Source organism: Rhinolophus sinicus, linkage group LG06 (genome assembly GCF_036562045.2).
Source record: "Rhinolophus sinicus isolate RSC01 linkage group LG06, ASM3656204v1, whole genome shotgun sequence".
NCBI lineage: Eukaryota > Metazoa > Chordata > Mammalia > Chiroptera > Rhinolophidae > Rhinolophus > Rhinolophus sinicus.
The window spans coordinates 132,249,720-132,267,320 of record NC_133756.1 but is presented as its reverse complement, the minus strand read 5'-3'; the positions used below and the strand labels follow the sequence as shown (position 1 = coordinate 132,267,320).

Here is a 17,601-nt window from a genome sequence, read left to right as displayed (position 1 = left end):
CCTACCTGGAGAAGAGTGTTAGAACAATCGAGATGATCTTGGGGCATTTATGGAGAAGCCATTTGTTTTGCTGGAGAGTATTATGGGTTAAATAGAACTATAGGAAATAAGTTTGGAATTGTAGGTTGGGGCCATTGCATTAGTAATACATTCAGAAGTGTGGTGTTTCTGGCAGTTGTGTGTTGAATGTGATCAATGAAAATAGATAGTATTCTTTGATTCACTGACTCTTTGTCCTCTAGCATGCACTTTCTGGACATGCCAAAGTAAAGCCCTTTGACCCCAAGGTTACCTGCAAACAGGAATGTCTCATCACAACTTTTCAGGATGTCTACTTTGTATCTGAAAGCTTTGAAGATGCAAAGGAGAAGATGAGGTAAAGTATATCTTCCTCCTGTTTTAATTTTCCTTGGCAAAAGAGAGGTCCAATAATGGTGTGAAATCACAGAAGTCAGCAACTGCATAATTAGAAGCCTACTAGCTGCCTTCTGCCTATAACATATCTCCCTTTCACAACAAATGTTTAGAGTATGCTGTTTATAATGATGTTTGGTAGTTGCAAATATGAGTCAGATACATTGAGAAATTGGTTTCTTCTCATTTCTTCCATTCAGAGAGCTTATAATCTAATAGGAAAAATAAACTATACACAAATTACTATACAACAAAGTAGAAAGCCTTTGAGGAGATACATATGAAACATTGTTCAGCATGTTACTCAGGAGCAATTCAGTTCAGCTGGGGGAACAAGAAAAGCTTAATGGCATTTTAGAAGGGACTTGAAGGATAGCTAGATAGCATTTAGATATGTTAAGTGATAGGCTAAGGGACAGCATGAAAAAGCTAAGGAGATGGAAAAATATAGGCGACACGTGTGATGCAATTACAGCTTTGCTTTAACTATGAGTCAGCTAAGTGTGTTGTTAAGAAAGGAGGGTATTGGAGCCAGAGAAACTACTTCGATTTCTACAATTCTACTTAAAATGAAGATAAAAACTGGAACTAAGGTAGAACTTGTAGGAAAAGAAAGGATAGCAGAATCAACAAAACAACATTTGGTGGAAGGGGTCATGAGGTCTTATTGTGACAATGGAGACAGATAGGGGTTGAAGACATGCTCATTGTCTTTCAGAGATTTTCCTAAGCCGTGCCCAGAACCAGGTAACACTACCAGAAGGGCTGCCTCTAGTACCTATGGTACCTTCGTGCCAACTAGAAGAGGGGGCCCCTCTGGGTAGACTAGGTGGATTGCAAGCTGGATTTCAGCCCCTGCTTGTGTAAAGTTGTTCTGAGCTGCATGATCGTCCCTAGGGGTCCTGAAAACGATTGTTCTTGGGCGTGCGCCAAAGGAGAGGTTCAAAGTTTGGCTTGATAAAGAAGGCAGAACTTTCATGCTTGAAGTAAGGGTAGAATTTAGGTCATTTGAGAGAGGCTAGAGGAACACATTCTAAGCAGAAAGCATGGACATGTGCAGGAGGCAGGACTGTTCTTGGCCGATCTCAGTGTGTGTGTGTGTGTGTGTGTGTGTGTGTGTGTGTGTGTGTGTGTGTGTGTGTGTAGGTGTAGTTATGGAAATCACAGGGGTCCGTTATTATGTGGTGGTGTTGTCATTGTCTACTGATAAAGCTACTGTGATAGGACTCCTTACTGTAGTTAAGAGATGGAGAAAGTAAGAAATTGTTAATAAAGCCCTCCAGAGGATCTTGCCCTGGCAATGCAGGACAGATGTATCCACTTTACCTTTTCTACCTGTGTGGGATTCCCAGGGGCCGCTGCATATGCAGTGTAGGGAAGTAGGTCAGGTTGGTTGCATGAACATCTAATAAACATTGGCCTGTTGTCTAGTGTGTGAAATAGATTTGCTGTTGTTTATTTTGTTTTCATCATTTCCTCCCTGAAACTATTGCCTTTTATTTGTTGTTGTTTTTGTTTTAATAGAGAATTCACCAAAACAATTAAGCGCCCCTTTGGAGTGAAGTATAATCCGTATACACGGAGTATTCAGATCTTGAAAGACACCAAGAGCATAACCAGTGCCATGAACGAGCTGCGCCATGACCTTGACGTTGTCAGTGATGCCCTTGCCAAGGTCAGCAGGCAGCTGAGCATCTGACAGTTGCCAGTCTTAATCCTGAGAGCATCTGAGCATCAATTCAGAGGCCAGGGGGCCAACTCTTGCTTTTCTTGAAGGCTTGGTCATGGAGAAACAGCAGCCAAATAATATTTTCTCTTGTTCCTTACTGGATCATTAGTCTTTGAAAATTTGTATCTGGATACTCTAGCCACCACCTATTATTATTATTATTATTATTATTATTATTATTATTTGGTAACAGCTTTAGTAAAATAAGATTCACACACCATACAATTCACTGACCACCGTTTTTTAAATTTTTTATTTATTTATTTTTTATAGACAGAGGTTGTTTGACTCAACAGACAGATCTAGTCCCAGCCTGATTCTGTTTCCCAGTCCGTGTTGAGTAAAATGACCTTGATGACCACTTAAACTATCCGGATGCGTGTTATGGAGCTGGTCTATATTGTTACCTAAGATCCGCTTATTTCTACAGCATCTTGCTTATCAGTGAATTGTCACTGAGCCCCATCACAGTCACACCCCTAAATTTAATAGGCCAGCTGTCAGCATGAGAAAAAGTAGAAAGGCCTTCACACATGAAGCATACTTCGTAAAGAACAAGCAGTTTCATTTCAAGCGTAGTGTCTTGTAGGGAAATAGGAGTAGCTAAGTCTAGAAAGATTGATTGGGATATAATCCTTATGACCAGACTAAGAATTTGGGACTTTGTTTTGAAGGCATTACGGAGCCCCTTCCCAAGTGACCAGCCCCCTCGAAACTCTTTCCATTCTATGGCATTGCATGATGCTGGTTTTGTTGTAGCTTATCTGTCCTCCTCATGGAGCCCAAGGGAACTTGGTGGGCGTACCACTTGTAAGGAAGGCCCTGTGTACTCAGACATGCAGCCCCAGGTATCGTGAGGTGATTGTCCTCCGGTTAGCAGGAGACAGTGTTGTCAAAGGGAGAGTTCAAACAGATGGAGGAGAAAAGCACAAAGTTAAAGTTGGAAAAGCAGTGCTGAGCACTTTATTTCCAAGGTAGAAGGTGACACCATCAATAGGAAGCAAGTCATGAGGGTAGAGTGGGGAAACAGGGAGGAAATGGAGTGTACACTCTAGGAATGTCAGGAAGACCATTTTAGGACCGACACTGTAATAGTGGAAAGGTTGTAAGATTGGCTTTTATGTGGTGTTGGCTGTGCGGTACAGGGAGTAGGCCTGATATGAACGGGTGAAGCTGGACTCCCAAATACATGCTGTGTCTCTTTCGTTTGCTCCTTTCTTCCCCTCTACCCACTAAAGGAAGACTTTCCTCAAGTGTGTCATTGGCTTTCTCTCTCTGCTGTCTCTTCATGGGGAATATCCACAACCATGACTTCAATTCTTATTTTGTGTGACTGTCATATTTGCAATTCTAACACTAACATCTTTCTTGAAATTTTGCCGCTTGATTCCAGCTGTCTGCTGGATATTTCCATCTAAATGTCCCATAAGTTAGGCCAACGTTGTACAACTTTTTGTGGCACCATTCATATAGAATGAAATGCGGTTATGTAACGTGACTGCCCTGCCAAGTATTTCATACTCAGCAAGACCAAAACGAAACTCAGAATCGCCTGAATATTATCCCCCACCAGCTTCTTCTCCCAGTGATCTCATTTCTATTAATACTATTTTAAGGGTCATATTTTCAGCCAATTTTTCCATGCCTGAGAAACTGTGTTCTTATTTTTTCACATTAATAGACAAACTATATACCATTTAACATGTTTTATTTCAACAGACTGCTAGATCTTTTAATCCTTTTTAGACCTCAAAAGAAATTATAAAAATCTCTCTAAAAATTACTTTCATTTTATGTTATATTAGGAAATAGAATTGGGAAAGGTAATTCATGCTATTTCATATATTTACTTATTTACAAATTTTAATAGCTGATTAACCATTAAATATACATTTGATAGTAAATATGTCTAAGTCAGTTAATCTAAAAAGCATTTGAAATATTCCTTAACTAGTTTATAGTTAGTGTATTTGGTTGCAAGGAAATCTATTGTAAGCTAACCAAGATAGACGGTAAATAACAGCAAATTATGCATACTGTATCTGGTTATTTTCATACAACTTTGATCATGGTGAAGGATCATAGTTATTGAATTTTAAAATGATGTTATTTAAAATCACTCTGTGACTAAATAAATGTTTAAAGGCATAACTATTATAATTCACAGCTTTAGAATAATGGAAATATTTAATGATTGATTTCAGTTCTTCTAACCTTTACATTTGTGATATTTGATAAATCAGGTTTCCTGAGAGTCTTAGAATTTTCATGCATTTTAAATGTATGTCTTCAAAGCATCCAGGAATATGTTAAGATTACTCAAATATGAGAACAGAATTGAGCCAAAAGTTTGGTTCATAATTCTTAATTACTGAGTTGTTACTCAAAGACATATAGTATTTTCCTGACTTTTTGAAGAAAGCTCCAAAAGCTGGACATCAGAATGCCTACATTTCTTAATCTGCCTATTTTGTCATTCATAATTATACAGTGGTAATGACCCATGAAAATGTACAGAATTAGAATGAATTTTTAAGTTCATTTACAAATTGAAAAAAAATAATCCTGGAATTCTTTAAAGAACATATAATAGAATTCATATATTAATTTCTTGGAATTGTATAAGTATACTGTGGCCTATTTCAGTCTAGTCTTTGTTTTACAATGTGATATACATTTATGATTTGCAAGTTTGTTATTCAGCTGGATAATAAATGGACACAAAATTCATGTTCTCAACAAGCATTTATTTTTTTGTCAAGCATGTTAAAAACTGATTTAAATATATATAGCAATTGCCTTTGTTTAAGAAATCTATCACATCCTTACACTTCTTAAAAAGTCTATGAATATGTGAGATAAGGGAAGCCGCACACACCTAGAATCCAGTAACCACTTTTCAAAATTATTGGTAAAGTGTCATTCTTATGCTCCTCATCTGTAAAATGAGCTAAATCTATTTCACTGGGTCATTGGAGGAATTATGTTGTGAGAAGACTTGTAAAAAAAGAAACGTATTATCCACATGTAAAGAATCATTAATATCAATCACTCTCCTAATCGGAGATCTTCCATAGCTTCTGGTTGATTTTATCTTTCTCTGGAGGGAATTAACTTTTACCTCTAGCAGGAAGTACATATATAATGGCATGGAAAGATCTTCTTAGTCCAGTTAGGGATTAAGCCAATTTTAGTCTTTGTGAGGGCTGGTCCATTGTCAGTTCACCTCTACTCTTAGGGTTCGGCCTTTTAGGGATCCCAAAGGAAAGCTATGAGTGTGTCTCTGGGCTTCTCCTTGTGGACCCTGGACTCCTACTTTTGTCCCCTCCTTCATTCTCATCCCTTCTACCCCCATAAGATTGCTAAAGTACTGTTCAGTTTCTCAGCTTCTCAGCTGCTGCTTTCAGCCCAGTTTCTTAGCTTCCAGCTCACTGCTTGCTAATTAGCAAATGCTTCAAGCAGAAAAGATGTGCCAAATATAATCTCTCAGCTTCCAGATATTGGCCCTTTAAGTTCTGGCTGCTTTGATAGTTCTCCAGTGACTTGAAACAGATTTTTAAAATATTTTCCCCAGCCGTTCTAGTTGTTTTGATGAGAGAGTTGGTGTGGCAGCTAGCTAATCTGCCTTTATCAACAGCAGAAATCTGACCTTGGAGTAAATCATATAACTTCTTGGACCTCAGTTTTCTCGTCTACAAGATAATTATGATCCGATACTTCTCATACCAGTAATATTGAGAGGATCAAATAAGATAACCTAATGGAATAAATTTCCTCACCTGTATGGTATAGAGATATAGTCTGTATGGCCCAAAATACTTTATAATTTCCTCTTATGGGGATATAAGGCATCTGAAAGTGATACCCTCAAATAGTTTAAATCTCAGTCCATTCAAGAATTGCAACTCAACCAGGCTACGAATGGGAAGAGCTATTGAGTGGCATGTAAATAGTTGAAATAGTTACAACATCTCACCACTTCCAAGAAATTGTATTAAGGAATATAATATAATAATATAACTGTAAGTTAGCTAAAGCATTGCTGCATGTATATTCAAGGGGTGAAATCTCCCAGACCTTCTCTTTAGTAAAACTAGCTCTGTGGGTAGTTCCTCCTTGCTCCTTTGGGTGAAATCTTGGGTCCTGGCCTTGAATTTTCTGCTCATTCTCAGTCCTTAGCTTGTAATATCTCTGTCTGTGTCTCTTTCTCTTCAGTATTTTAAAAGTTCAGTCTTAAGTAAAAGTTAAAAACTTTCTCTAAGTTTACAATTTTTCTTCTTTTTAGAACTGAGAAAGGGTGTGCTTAGCTTCTTTATTTTCTTGCTCCTCCTTCCCCACCCTCTTAATGCCTCTGGCTCCTCCAGGGTTTGGGAATGATGGCAGAAAAGAGAGGTAAGGAGTAGAAAGTTCTTTTTGGTCTGATACGGCTGTGAATAGGCATCAGGGCTTTCTGTACTTGGTGAGTATTTAGTGCTGACTCATTCTCTGTGGGTGTTTTGGAAGACCTTCCCACCTTATTTCTTAGGATCTCTTGATGTGGGTAAATGTACCTCTCTGACTGGGCTGTTGAGTTCATCTCCCTCAGCCTCTTAAGAATCTAGTGGTCAACTCTCTTGGGGTGTCACTTTACCCCTCCAGAATTCCCTTGGACAGGGTCTAAGACCATCCCCCTGGCCAAATTGCTCATGCGTATTCAGACTTTCTTTGTCATGAAAAACGGAGCATGAAAGACCTCTCCAAAGCATCAATCTTTCTTGCTTAACTATCAGAGCAATGATCTGACTAAAAGCTATTGGATTTCTCAACACGAATTGGACAGCAGCTTGACTGGAGGGATACATATGAAGCTCTCTAAGTAGCCCAGCTGAAGCATGCCTGTCCTTAGACATGAGATAGGGACTCACAGCATATTGACAACTATTGCCACATACCATTTCCCCCCAAAAATAAGACCTAGCCGGACCATCAGCTCTAATGCGTCTTTTGGAACAAAAATTAATATAAGGCCCGGTCTTATTTTACTATAAAACCAGGTATATGATATAATATGATATGATATGATATGATATGATATAACATCATACAATATAATACCGGGTCTTATATTAATTTTTGCTCCAAAAGACGCATTAGAGCTGATGGTCTGGCTAGGTCTTATTTTCGGGGAAACACGGTATCCTATCAGAATTCTCTCTCAGTCTCTAATCTCTTTCATACACTGGCAATCATACCCTGGTTTCTAGACACCTTCACAAGTTATTTTTGGTGGTCTTGTACCTCATTTTATTAATATAATGTGGGTGTACTGGCACTTAATGTCTTGGGGTCTTAGCCCAAACAGATAGGGTCCCATTTTTATGTCCTATTACATATGCATCAGCAAGCATGGTATAATTTTCGCACATCAAAGTCTCCCGAGAACGAAGAGCTGCTTTGCCTCTCTAAAGTTTGTATTGTTCTTAGTTAGCCTGGCCATTGATGTTCTCAAGATGCCATAGGCTGGAGAGGTAAAGGTGTGGTGCTGCCCTCAAGTGGTCTTACAAGCAGAAACGATGAGGAGTGGGTGGAGAGAAAGAACAGGAAAGGGCTGAGCTCACCCCAGACACTTTCCAGGGCTCCAAGACATAAAGGGTGAGGTGTATTGGAGGCTTGTGTCAACAGAGGGGTCAAGAACTAGGGAATATGGGTTATCATCTTTAATGCGGCCCCATTTGTAGCCATAATAAAATGTGAGGCTTGGAAAATGTGGGTTATGTACAAAAAAGAAAATAAAAATCACCTGTAATATACCAATTTTCCATTAAAACCTGCACACACACACACAAGTGGAAAATTGGTATAATACTTGAATGGAAAATTGGTATAATACTTTAACAACATATCATAAATATTTCCTTTATTTAATGTCTTCCAAAACATTTTAAAATGGCAGCCTAGTTTATTCCATTGCATGGCTATGTCATAATTAAATCAATTTATTTTTGGATTTTCAGGTAGTGAAGTTCTTTCCGATTATATGTAACCCCGTAATGAATAACTTGCAGTTTAAGTTTTTGTGCACAGCTCTGATTATGCTCTTGTGATAAATTAACAGAAGTGGAATTACTGGGTAAATATCTATTTATCTACTTTTATGTTCCCAATATGCATTGCCACATTTTCGTTCAGGAAAATTGTACTTATTTAGCTTCCACCAAAAGTATATGGGGGTTTCTGATAAAGGCCATTGTATATGAAAATTTTTGTTCGGTGAAAATTATCTGGTACTGATGATCAGAATCAGGGCAGGGCCAGGCTCGGAGCTCTGAGTTAGAAGGCCGCCCTGGCAAGAATCCCCGAGAACCAGCGTCCTCAGTTCAGTGTCCCGAGGTGTAAGTTCTCGTTGGTGCCAGGCGCTGAAGGAGACACCAACCATGTAAGACACTGTACTCGCCTACCAAAAAGCTCCCTCAGATTTTGCAAACGCACACCAAAGCAGGCCCAGCGACAGTGTGGCCTAAGACCCTGGGGCAGGACCCTTCCCACCCCTTCCCAGGCTTAATGTCTTCCCCATTAAATGGTGACACAATTCCTGCCCTGTCAGCCCCTCTGAGCTGTCGTGGGGCTCCAAGGAGATAAAAACGTGAAGGAGCGTGGTGCTCGTATAGAATTATATAGAATCCGTATAGAATGATAAGGGGAGGGAGACACGGACCCTGCACGACAGGAGGCCGGGGGCGGAGACGCTCAGAGCGCGCCGGGGCGGGGCCACTGGTAGGCGGCTCAGGAGGCGGCACCTGGGCGCGGTCCTCCGGCCCCGCCCTCCGCCCCGCCCCCTCCCAACCACAGGCCCAGCCCCCCGCCGCCCCACACCCCCAGGCCCCAAGTCCCTCCCCCGGCGGGCCCCTCCTCCGGCCCCTTCCGGAAGCGCTCGCGGAGTGTCCCCGCATGGAGCGCGAGCTGAGCGCCTCCGAGGCTACCCCTGCCGCGGCCGCGCTCTTCGCCTGGGTACGTGGCTCCGCCCCCGGGCCGGGGCCGCTGGGACTGAGGGTCGCACAGGCGCTGGGAGCTGCGGGCCTCGGCGTGGGCGGTCCTGGGCTGCGCAGCTGAGGTCCGATCCCGGCTCCAGCTCTGGGTTGGAGGATCCTGGGCTGGGGTCTGAAGTGGAGAGGGCCGGGAGGGGAGGGTCTTCACGCGGTGACTTAGGGGGCCTGCTGGCTGGGGGGTCCGGACCGGAGGGGCTGCGGCGCAGTGGGAAGGACCTGTCTCCAGGGCAGAGCGTCTGGTTCGGCGAGAGCTCCGGGAAAGACCGTGGAGGCCTCTGGAGAGAGAGGATCGCCCCGTCGGGCTAACTGTGCTCCCCACGCTCCCATTGCCTGGAGGATGGAGGCCTCTCTCCAGCCCTACCCCAGCCTGGCGGGAGCATTATTTGATGTGAGGCCTGCGGTGTTTGGCGGCGCACCGGGCGGAGACCCTGCATAGTTACTGATATTCCGCTGTGACCGGATCTTGCCTGTATGGAGGCGTGGGAGTCTGCGCTGGTGTTGGTTTGACGGGAACACTGAGAGACAAGAGGCATCTTTTTGTCTCGTGGTTGGGAGAGAGGAGGGTCTCTGCACAGGCGTGTGTGTCAGGCACCGACCAGATGCACGGGAACAACCAGACGCAGTGTCGTGTGGTTCTTCATAGCCCGTATCCCAGTTGTAATGAAATGTATAATTTGTTAATGTCAGGCTCCTTGGCTAGAATGTAAGCGTTGGAACGGTGGGTACCGTGCCTGTCTTTTTCATGGTGCCTGGGTCCTGCTTGTCGTAAGGTGCTCAGTAAGTATTTGTTGACTCATGAATGAATGAGGACCTGTTGTGTGAGAGCTAGTACATGCTGGTCTTTTGAGAAAAGCACCAGAGTGAAAGACTTCCAACTCTAGTATTGGGTGGGGGGAAAGGGAGAGAAATACCTGTATTGCTGTTAAACCAGGATGTATTAACTAGTTGAAAAAAACAGTAAGTATCAGTACAAGGGAGCATTTGTGTAAGACTGCAGACTGGCAGAAGGCAGAACGTGGTGTGGCCCGAGGTAGTCTGAGTATCTTTGAGCTGGGGGTGGTGTTGGGGATTGAATGTTTGCCTGGCCTGGGTGCTGTCTCTAGCTTTTCCCAGGCAGAGACTGGTCTATGGGGACAGAGAAACATCTGACAGAAAAAGCCTTTCAGATAGGGCCTTGTCTGTACTGAAACAAAAAGGTTGTTGAATCTAACCCCACTGCTGTGCTTGGAGGCCTGATGGTGTGTTCTTCCGGCTGCATTTATGTGTGTGGAGGGGTGTATTAGTTTGCTCTGCTGCCATAACAAAATACCAGAGACTGTGGGGATTGAACAATGGAAGTTTCTTTTCTCACAGTTCTGGAGGTCAGCAGTCCAAGTCAAGGCATCAGCAGGTTTAGTTTCTTCTGAGACCTCTCTCTTTGGTTTGCAGATGGCTGCCTTTCTGTGTTCTCATGCGGCCTTTTCTCTGTGTGACAGCATCCCTGTGTTTCTTCTTATAAGGACACCAGTCATGTTGGATTAGGGCCACATCTTTATGACCTCATTTAACCTTAATTACCTTTTCAAAGGTCCTATCTTCAAACACAGTGACATTCTGAGGTAGGGTTTCAACAAATAAATTTTAGGGGAACACAATTCAGTCCATAACAAGGGGATTTACCTCCTTGGAGGTTGTGTGTGTGTGTGTGTGTGTGTGTGTGTGGTGTAAGGAAGGGAGGCAAATACAGCTTAATAAGTTGTACTGAAATTTCCTTTTGTTTTGCTTTATCAGATTTCGGATCTCTTGCTGCAGTATAAAAATTTGGTCCCATAACTTGAATTCCATAATGCTGGTATCTGACTTTCTGTGCAGCAACCTGTAGCCTTGGTAATGGGGCAGCCAATAAGAACTCAGGGTTGACGGAGAAATACTGTGCATTGCCCTCCACGTCACAATGGAAGCTTTTCATTTTATCTTTCCTAGATAGGGACTCATAGGGTCTTACATTAATTCATCATTAAATATATGCACACTTTATCTGGGCCAGCACAGTTTCAGATGCAGGGGAATAGCAGTGAGCAAAACAAAGTTCCTGCCTCATGGAGTTTACTTTTTAGGAGATAGACAGTAAACAAGTAAACTTGCAATGTCAGGGAGTGCTATGAAGAAAGATAAAGCAGAAAAGCAGTGATGAAGTGACAGTGTGCTATTTTAGGTAGGGTCATACAGTTAGCCTCCTGCTAGGTGAGCGCTGGGCTGCTTCACCATATGTCCTTTTTTCTTTATTTTTAGAGACACAGCATAGAATAATGAAAGGAGTGGGCATCCAACGTATTGCCTACCCAGCTATGTGACTATGGAAAGTTATTTAACCTGTTTCTTCATCTGTACAATGACAGTAACAGTGCCCATCTCCTCTGTTGTGAGACATAAAGATGAATGCCCAGCACGTGGAGAAGCACTCAGTGACTGGTAATGAATATGGCCCCTTTGGACCTCTGGGACTTGTGTCCCTGCCATGGTTTGCTCTTCCAGCTTGGAGTCCTTGCAGCCCAGGACGGCTGTAGAATAGACCTCAAGGGGCAGGGGCTTGTATTTTTTGTCGTTATTTTAAATCACTTTTCCTCATTCAGGTATTCTTAAAAAATGAACACATTTTAAAGGTTTTATTACTCATCTCTAGGAAGACCCAGCCAGGAATAGATACTTGGAGAAATTATAAGGATTTTTGAAATCATAATAAGATTCTCCTTGCAGGTTCACAGTCTCTTATCTTCCATTTCCAATACAAGAAGCTCTGAACACCCCAAACTGACCTGACAGAAGGCTGTTTATAGTCTTTGCCCCCTTACTGTGAATATGTGTACCGTTTCCTGCAGAAATAATACTGCTTTGCTTATGGGGTGCTGTTCCCAGACCTTGCAGCAGTGTATATGATTTATATACCATATTACTTTTCTAAAGTCTATAAAATTCTGAATCTGAAATATATCTGGCTGCAAGGGATTAGGGATTATGGACCTTTATTGTATAATAACAACAATAGACGTATTGCTCACCATGAAGAGATCTGTTCCCTTATAGGGATCTCATAATCTTAGAGTCACAAAACATAGTACTTGGAAAGGCCCATAGAGATTGCTGCCAGCTTCTTTCACTTACAGATGAAATAACAATGATGTGCCCTGCTGGAGGGTTCAAAATTCTTTGTTACAGAAAAAGTCATTGCCAGTGTTTCCAGTGAGGGTGTGGGGAGAAGGGACAAGAAGTAGTCCCACTGTATTTCCCACCCACTTTGTTCCCATTTCCCCTCATTATTTCTGTTCTTAGCCACCCCAGGTAATTAGCTTTTCTCAGAAGGAACTCCCATGCTGTCCCCAAAAGCAACATATGGGGGTTGGGTGGGGGGAGGGGGTGCTGGGGCCTTGGAAGGGGAAGGTGAGGCGGATCATTGGATAAGCTGTGCATGCTAAGGGCTCCTTTCACATGGAAACTGGTGTTCTAGGGGTGGGGCCACCGTCTAAGTGTGGGTTGCATATAAGAATGAACCTATGAAATTGCATCTATTCTAGGCTCTGAGATGTTGTCAGAGTGTGAACAATAAGGACAGGTAAATAATCATTGACTGTGGGGGTTCTCATTCTTTTTCATCCTTGGCTTATTTTATCTGTAGGGTGCAAATAGCTATGGGCAACTTGGCCTTGGCCATAAGGAAGATATGCTTTTGCCTCAGCAAGTGAATGACTTCTGTAAACCTGGACGAGTCAAGAGGGTCACAGGAGGAGGGGGCCACTCTGCTGTTGTCACAGGTAACTTCCTTCAAAAGTAGATAGCCCCTCACTTTCTTATTTAGACATTTCCCCTTAGGGAGTCATATTGCCATCTTTTAGCCTTTTGTATTTTGCAGAGGAAAACAGTTTTGGGAAAGAGCCGAGGTACCATCAGAGAGTCCTAGACTGTCAGAGCTGAAAGGACTTCAGAGATGTTCTAGGCTCCCCCTAGGTTTTCCTTCTCCCCCACCCCCATCCCTTTACACCAGTGAGGCTCAGAGAGGAAAACTGATTGCTTAAGGTTATAAGACAAATTAGTGGCAGAGTTGCAACAGATAACACATTTTATACCATATATATTGCTGTTTAACTTTCACATATGAGTTAGAGGTCTTTGCAGTTAGATTGAATATTCCTTGAGAGCAAGAACTTCCTATTTTCCTAATTTCTCTCCCAGTACCTAGGATAGGATTTAACAAGTTCTGTTAGGTTGCTGCAAAAGTAATTGTGGTTTAAAAGCTTAAAAATAATTGCCAAAACCATAATTACTTGTGCACCAACCTAATACAAGTGCTACAGTATTGCGAAGGAGGGCATATTGCGTCCTGGTTAAGAACATGAACTCTGGAATCAAACTGCCTGGGTTCAAATCCTGGTTCTGTTATTTATTGGACGTGTGGCCTTGGGCAAATTACTTAATTTCTCTGTGCCAGTTTCCTTTCTGTTACATGGAGGTAATAATGATGGATGAGAAGAACCAATGAGTTAACAGAGCTGCATTCTGACTTTTATGGGTCCTTGGCACTTATGCCCTTGTGGACCCCTTCCTACATAAAGGAATATTAGAAATTGTATTTTACAACTGTATTGATATAAAGATGAATATAATCCAGCCTGGATTTAGTGTCTCATATTTATTTTTACATTTATTTTTTTTTCTTATTTTAAAAGAATTTAAAATTCAGACATTGTTGTGGTCCTCTAAAAGTATTGTAGGCCCTCGGCACTGTGCTGAAAGGATAAGTCAGCCCCCACAGAGAAAGAGCTTAGACAATACCTGGCACATTCTTAGTGCTGAATAGAAGTTGGCTTTTGCTATTACAGTAGATGCTCAGTTTGGTGATTGGCCACTGCTACAGGACTTGGAGCTTCCATTTAGGTATTAGATGTGAGCTCCTTGGCCCAATGCCATTTGGTCCAGTGCACACGAACATCCTTGCTTATTAACATGGGTGGGAAGAAAGTGATTGAGTTTGTAACTCCAAATAATTAGTGACATCTTTTGCTTACTTTGGCAGTTGTAATGACCCTTGTGCATACTGTCACCAAAGCCTTTGCATTTTGCAGATGGAGGAAGCCTTTTTGTTTGTGGCCTGAACAAAGATGGGCAGTTAGGGCTTGGTCACACAGAGGAAGTTCTGTGTTTCACTCCCTGCAAAGCCCTCCTTGGCTGTCCCATCCAACAGGTGGCCTGTGGCTGGGACTTTACCATTATCCTCACAGGTGAGTTTCCTCCTAGGGAAAACTTTGTCACCACAAAGGCTTTGGGTGAGAAGAGCTTGATGGTGGTGATGCTGATTAAATGAAAGCCTCTTTTTGTTTCAAAACACACAGATGTTCTCTCTGGTTGTTAAGGAAAGTTGTGGATTGCCTTCTGCAAGGAGAGTTTAACCAGTAAAACTTTGGACTGGGAAACTTTTGCAAGAGACTAGGGAATGAACTAGATCACCTTTTGTGGCCACTTCCTAGCCTAGAAGTTCCTGTTAGCCGTGTGGCTGGGCCAGCTGACCAGGACGCCTGGCCACAGAGGAACATGGTGGGAGTAAGAGGAGATCACAGGTTGCCACAACAGTGATGGCAGCTTTTTCCCAGTGAGAGATTTAAAAATAAGTATAGTTGGGCAGAATCATTCCATCTCTGTGAAGCCAGATAGCAGAATAGGATGTAGAGGGATATGGGCAAAGGGTTAATAGAATACATTCGGCCCTTCGTATCTGTGGGTTTTGCATCTATGAATTCAACCAACTGCTGATCAAAAACAGCAGTACAGTGTTTTGGATCCCCAGTTGAGAATCCATGGATGCAGAGGGCCAACTGTATTCATTGTTCTATGCTACTTTATATAAGGGACTTGAGCATCTGCGGATATCCGTGGTGGGTGGGGGGTCCTGGAGCTAATCCCCTCACAGATATCAAGGGATGACTGTAATGCTGTTGGGAGCAGCTGCCAGTACTTACTTTGTCAGCTGACTTTTTCCTGGAAGCAGTTTTGTCCCATCCACCGTGCCATTCTAAATTGAAAGGACCATCTGTAGTTTCTGACTATGCTCTCTCTTTGCCAGCCCTCTGGCAAGGGCGTCTTCTGACCAGTCACCCCTGCCTCAAACCCTTATGGATTGTCACACACATAGCTCACATCCCAAGCCTTTTAGCACATGGCCTTCAATGACTGTTCCTTATCTACCCCCATTGTTGCTTTGTCTTTTATTCTCCACATTCTCCATGCTTTTCTTTCTGGTAATACCAAACAGTATGTTTTGTTCTCTGTCTGGAACAATCCCTCTTGTCTGTCTGGTGAACCCTTATCCTGTCTTTAAAATCCTGCTCAGGTGTAACCATCTCTCTTCTGTGAAGGGCTTCCGTAATGTGTCTTGAATTTGATGGTAATTATTAGAATCTAAATAATAGCTATCATTTATGAAGTGCTTATTGTCAAGGTCCTGTGCAGGGGTTGTAGGGAGTCAGTAGATAACACTCTGTTTCCTGCTCATATTTGGAACCAGTTGTGAGAAAGGTGGAGAACAGTCAGATAGGTGGAGATCAAGCTATTGGCTTTTTACTGATAAAGGCTAAGTTGGAGGACAGAGTTAATTGTCAGGCCAAGTAGTTCTGCTAACACTCTTCTGATCCAGACTTACCCCCCAAACTTGTGGCCTTCCCCATAGGGAAAACCCTTCCTATGTTTCAGAATACCAGAGTACCTGAGAGGAAGGTACTAAGCCACACGTGTGTCCTTCCTTCCTTCTCCCAAACTCACCAGGTGGTTAGGTTAGCTGTCCTCTGCTAGAAAGTGGTGAGTATGGGGAAGGGCAGGGAGAAAGGCCTGGGCTGTTAAGATAATGGAAATTGTGTCACATGGAAACATGAAAAGGGAGGACTCAGAACCCTCCCCTCCCAACACTAGGCACAGGTAATTCATCCTGACTTAGGTAGTGGAATGCGCAATGTGTGTAAAACAGCCCAATGCCCAGTGGTTTGATTCCTAGAGGAACAATGAAAGCAGCGAATGTGGTTTGAATATGCTGAAGCACAGGGCCCTCCCTTCCTGATTTAGGTATTTATATTTTGCAGAAAATGGTCAAGTTCTGTCATGTGGCTCTAACTCCTTTGGCCAATTAGGAGTTCCTCATGGGCCTCCAAGATGTGTCGTTCCCCAGGCCATTGAGGTAAGGACAGCACCTACTATTCCGCTTCCCTGTGTCCTGTTAGAGCATTTACAGGGTATGACGGTTATCCCTCCCCAGACTTCAAGGCTCACTTGGTCCCTGAAAACCCATGGGGCAGTTAGGGTTGACGTTGAAAAACTTTGGTTTTTCTGGGAATAATTAGGTTGTGGGGATGGAGGTTGTGAGTGAAAAAAATCTGTTCGTCTTCACCACACATTATTCATTTTTGTGAGCTAAAACAATAAAGGTCATATATCTTATAAAGACACGAATGACTTTTTACAATTCTAAAATTAGTAATAATGGGAACTATGTTAGAAATAGGTCCAGATAGAAGGGACTTACCTGAAGATCTGAAACTAGGCAAATGGTGTAGGCTAGTGCTGTCCAGTGGAAATAGCATGGGAGCCACATATGCAATTTCAACATTTCTAGTAGCATCATTTAAAACAGGAAAGGGAAACAGGTGAAACTAATTTTCAAAATAATAGCTGTATTGAGATGTAATTTACCATAAAATTTACCCTTTAAAAATGTATAATTTTGTGATTTTTAGTATGTTTATAGAGATGTGCAACCATCACCATGATCTAATTTTGGGACATTTTCATCACCAGGAAAGAAACTGTGTACCTAAGAGCAGGCACTTCGTAGTCTCCCCTCCCCACCATTAATGTGTCTCTGTGGATTTGCCTATTTTGGGAATTTTATACAAATAGAATTATATAATATCTGGTCTTTTATGTTTGGCTTTTTTCATTTTACCTTATATTTTCAAGTTTTATCCATGTTGTGGAGTGTAGGTGAAATGAATTTTAATAACTTTTGAATTAATCCACTGTATCCAATGTATTATTTTATTTTATATGCGATTAATATAAAAAATGTATTAATGAGGTATCTTATAGTCTTCATTTTATACTAAGTTAAACTCGGGTGTACGTAATTACGGTATGTCTCTATTCAGTCTTGTCATATTTCAGTTGTTCAATAGCCACGTGTAGCCAGTGGCTACCATATTGGACAGCATGAGTGTTAAAGAGGACTCCTGGCCCTGGTTCACAGCTCTTCTCACTGCATTATACTTAAAATGTACAAATTCTTGTGAAGTCTGTATTGTAAGTGATCATAATAGGACTATGGAGTTTTAAAAGAAATATTCTGGGATTAAAATGAGTTTTGCCACGTAAGCTGCTCCACTCCTATCTAATTTCCTTAAACTCTGACTCTGAGTGGGA

At 42.2% G+C, this 17,601-nt stretch overlaps 2 protein-coding genes across 6 annotated transcripts in view; both read left to right on the top strand.

The window, feature by feature from the left end:
- The window catches only part of TPH1 (tryptophan hydroxylase 1), a 41,187-nt gene extending 36,314 nt beyond the window's left edge, over positions 1-4,873 (top strand). For all 5 annotated transcript variants that reach the window (XM_074336100.1, XM_074336102.1, XM_074336101.1 and 2 more), the window contains 2 exons: positions 243-376; positions 1,939-4,873. In XM_074336100.1, coding sequence (XP_074192201.1) covers positions 243-376; positions 1,939-2,113 — 309 coding nt within the window. In that variant the 3' untranslated portion in view covers positions 2,114-4,873. The remainder of the gene's footprint in view (positions 1-242; positions 377-1,938) is intronic.
- Positions 4,874-8,983: 4,110 nt separating this feature from the next.
- SERGEF (secretion regulating guanine nucleotide exchange factor) overlaps positions 8,984-17,601 on the top strand; it is a 194,146-nt gene continuing 185,528 nt past the window's right edge. Inside the window, 4 exon segments of the mRNA XM_074336098.1 lie at positions 8,984-9,130; positions 12,821-12,956; positions 14,265-14,420; positions 16,269-16,363. Coding sequence (XP_074192199.1) covers positions 9,071-9,130; positions 12,821-12,956; positions 14,265-14,420; positions 16,269-16,363 — 447 coding nt within the window. The 5' untranslated portion in view covers positions 8,984-9,070.